The 4,227-nt window shown below is 36.0% G+C and overlaps 1 protein-coding gene across 1 annotated transcript in view; it reads right to left on the reverse strand.

The window, feature by feature from the left end:
• Positions 1 to 3,816, reverse strand: part of LOC147819509 (GTPase IMAP family member 2-like) — a gene marked incomplete at its 3' end in the record, with an annotated part of 6,568 nt that extends 2,752 nt beyond the window's left edge. The window contains exons 1-3 of the mRNA XM_087172400.1: positions 3,807 to 3,816; positions 1,588 to 1,671; positions 497 to 556 (exon numbers count right to left, since the gene is read on the reverse strand). Coding sequence (XP_087028526.1) covers positions 497 to 556; positions 1,588 to 1,671; positions 3,807 to 3,816 — 154 coding nt within the window. The remainder of the gene's footprint in view (positions 1 to 496; positions 557 to 1,587; positions 1,672 to 3,806) is intronic.
• Positions 3,817 to 4,227: the final 411 nt, after the last annotated feature.

The raw sequence follows: 4,227 nt of genomic DNA on the forward strand, positions 1-4,227 counted from the left end.
CTGTTGAATGAACTCTCTCCCAGTATGAAGTTCCCCACTTCTCTCCTGGAAGACCAGTTGTTCCCCAGCACAACAACCCTCAGCTCAGACACTGAAATGAAGGGCAAATGTGAATTAATATGTCAACAACGATAATCTCTAATCCAAAGAGAAATAAATATACAAGGCTTTTACTTATTTTTAATAACACTGTATTTAGGACCAGCGCAGATTAAACATGGCAACTTAGTAAGTAGTAAAGTAAACCTATTGGAAAACAACCACACTGTACAGAAAACTTAATGACATTGAATCTATTCAGTGACAGTAATGGCTAATTAATGTCAGTAATAAATAATGTGCCTAAATAATTCCCATTGAGCAATCACTACTTTCAAACACTTGAACTGCATTAATGAGTTTTTTGTTTTTTAAACTTACATTATTATGAAATTATTTATTATGAAATATTTCATGAAATAGCAAATCAGTTAGTGTTCAGTTTGTTTTAACTCACTGTGAGGTGGCAGATACAGCAGGCTGTTGTTACGCTTCAGGGGTTCCTGATCAGACTTCTCTGTAAGAATGTAGAAATGTGGAACTTAATTCTTTCTTTTACTGATTTTATGCACCACAAATACCATCAATGAAATAAAAAACTTGACTTTCACCTAAATGATAATTGGACATATAGCAGATGCTTCCCTTTGTCCAAATCCACTGTTTCTGTCTCATTCAACTCAACTAGCTTCTCCTCGTTCTCTTCCTTCACCTTATCTCCCTCCTCTTCTTCTACTCCCTTCGGTGGTACTGCCTTAAAGACATCTTAGGTAGGGCCACCTATAGCTGTGCCTCTATCTATTCCTACTCAAGTCTTCTCTCCAAGCTGTGAATTAACTAAACTGCCTTTGCACCTAATGTAATCCACAATTAAGTTTCCAACTGTCTTCCAAAGGAATAGAAATAGAGGCTCTCTGTTTCTTAGTAGCACACCAGTAAAACACCAATCCCTTTAACTTGCTAAGGACAATGGAAAGCTGAAATGTGCCCTGTCCACTTAAGGCAAGGGGTACCTCACAAATGTAATGTAGGAATCATACACTGTGTATATATGCTAAAAAATATTTGCTCATAATAATATTCATATACAAATCCCGGTTTCATATGTTTATGATCATTTAATCATCAACACATCAAACAGGAAATTTAAGTCAGTTTTCTTTTTTCTTTTTTTAGTTTTTTTGGCCATCTTAGGCCTTTACTGGATAACGTAATAGAGACAGACAGGAAATGCAGTGAGAGAAAGTAGGGAAAAGGTGAATGACATGCAACAAATGGTCCGGCCAGCAAGGAGTCGAACCAGGGCATTTTTTGCCCATCTGGTACAAACCCCAACAATCAGGGCACCCAGTTTAAGTCAGTTTTTAACAGCTACCCTTTGCCACAGACTAAATATAAATTCAGAAATGATTATATAGTTTAATTATGATTTTAATTAGCCTACCTCAGTAAGAGAGATAACAGGAATATCAATAGAGAGTTTGATGAAATTAAACACCCAAACACATCTGCATGTAATGTTATGATACAATCTGTGAATGGACTCACCAGATGACTCTGCCATGGTGTCACAGGAAACCTGCTGGAAACCTGTGACAGAGACATTCACCCGGACGAGTCCCTCTGGATGTTCTTGAAGAAAGAAAAGGAAAAATTAATCGAACAAAAACGTAACTTTCTATATTACTCCTGTCTCTCTCCCTCACACAAACCACATTTTGATCAATGTTTTGGGTGTGTCTACATTAGCAATAGAAAAATCTTTTATTTATGATAGCAGAAAAATACATGTAAATAGTGGGTAGAGTTTGAGCATTATATGCAGAGCGTATGTTCTGCACCAATCTACAAGCACTGAATACATTTGTAGACATCAACATGCAAACCTGTATCAACCTGTAACCATGACCACATGCATAAATGAAACAGGGAATAAAACTGAATGTATATAAATGTTAGTATATTTATTGTTAATTTACATACATATTCAGTGAGTCATACACACAGACAGACACACACACACACACACACACACACAGGGTCAGAGAGAGAGAGAGAGAGAGAGAGAGAGAGAGAGAGAGAGAGAGAGAGAGAGAGAGAGAGAGAGAGATCTGCTGCGTTGTAATCAGTGAAAATACATCAGTGTTGATCAGAAAAAGAGTTGATGAGATAAAATGTGGGAGAGAACTTGTGCAATAACAAATTGTAAATCAATTTTCATAATTTCTCAAGTACCAAACAGAACTGATAATTTCGGAGCTTATCAATACTCGGGTCTTTAAAAATTTTGCCCCCAGGTCTGTTTAATAATGAGTTTCAGTGCCCATTCCTACTCATGAGAATCATTCTCAGTGATTGCGTAATTGTTTTGTCATTAAGATTTTTCTTTCTTTTTTTTTTTTTAATTCACAATCTGATGTTAGATGCTACTTGGCAGCTAGAATGCAATAATGAAATGTTCATTGCTTAATGTACACCAATAAGCCACAACAAAAAAAACAGGTGACTTTAATATTGTGGCTGATCGGTGTACAGTACCTACAGAACACGTGTGCATAACCACTAATGTGAATGAAGCAGAGTTTGCTGGAAAGTGAATGAGTTTTCAAAAAGTCCCCCTGCAGCAGTGCCAAGAATTGATACTGCTTGTAATCTTGTTATTACTGTTGCTTATAATGGGATTTTCTTCCTTGTTCACCTTTAGTCTGTATTTCAGACTCTAGAATGATTAATCTTTATGGACTGATCTATTGGCTGATAACTGAATAAAGCACTGTTGTCCACATCAAAGATTACAAAACAAAAAGCACATAAACACAAAAAAATCGAAATATCACCACCATATTGTCTGGTTGGTTTGATAAATCCATTTCCATTAATAAGGAGATAAATGTAATTTTCTCATTACTACACTGGTAAGACTGTATTTTTCCACCTGAGAATACTGCAATAGTCAGACCATATCTTACTCTTCCTGACGCAAAAATCAATTTATGCATTGGCTTTCTCTCGTCTAAGTGGATTACCAAAAAAGAAAAAAAAAGTGGTCAGATTTCAGTTAATATAAAAATGCCACATTATGCCCCTTTAGATCTATATTGGCTTCCAATCTCTTTTAAGATTTTACTAGTTTATAAGACTCTAAAAGGTTTAGAACATCCATACTTATCCTGTTAGCATTAAACTGTATCTCCGTCTATACTCTATACTCACTGCCGTAGGTCATCAGACAGCATTAAATGTACAGCTGGTTAAGGCAAAGACTAATAGGTGAAGAGGCTGCCTTCTTTTACCTTGGAAAAAACTGTAACAAGCTACCCATAAACATACACCATGCAACTTCTTTAAATTCATATACATCTTAAGAGATACCTTTTTAATCTTTCTTTTAAGTAGCCTGTATACAGTTTTTTTTAATCTCACCACCATATAATTTCTTCTATTAAAAGCTATTTATTTCTTCATGAATTTCTAATAAATTATCCTGAAGATGCCGGTACTTACGACTGGTGACTGTTGTTGAAATCTTGGGTGGTATGCCAGCCATCTTCTTTGTAGAAGGTTGTTATGAGGTATATTCTCTTAAACTTAATTTGTGTAGTCACGTTGAACAGTTATTCTGGTCCATTTGATCTCTTGGCCCGAGCAGTTGAAACACACCTGAGGATTACAGGTAACACAAATTCAACTTAAGAATGTATTAACTTAAACAACAATTTGTTTATAAATTTAGATTCATGTTTCAGATGAAACATGTTTCTACTTACCTGGTACCATTCTTGGTGCATCACTTTATATCCAAGTACAAAATATGAAATTACAACTTCACACTGACGACCAACTCACCTGGGGCAACCTTCTTTTTCAGCAGAGTGGTTAGGACACTGCACCAATATGACATAAAATAGTTGGGTTAATGTTTAACATGCCCTGAAGTTATACACCAGCACATAACAGCCTCAGAGATGCACTGTTCATAACTTTACATTCTTATTATCTTTTTGTCCACATTAACAACATAGCTATAGGGCCTGCAGCAACTTGCTCGCCTATAATGTATGATGATGCATTATTCATGCATTATTTATTTAAGGTGTTTTCAGAAAGAGAACTGTTCCACCACCTACATTGCTTTCAGTGTGAGCATGAGGTTGGTGGCAGTGGCAAGCAGAGGGAGGGCAGATGCTT

Source organism: Seriola lalandi, unplaced genomic scaffold, assembly GCF_002814215.2.
Source record: "Seriola lalandi dorsalis isolate HSWRI2012SDOR001 ecotype SW California unplaced genomic scaffold, Sedor1 jcf7180002052616, whole genome shotgun sequence".
Lineage (NCBI taxonomy): Eukaryota > Metazoa > Chordata > Actinopteri > Carangiformes > Carangidae > Seriola > Seriola lalandi.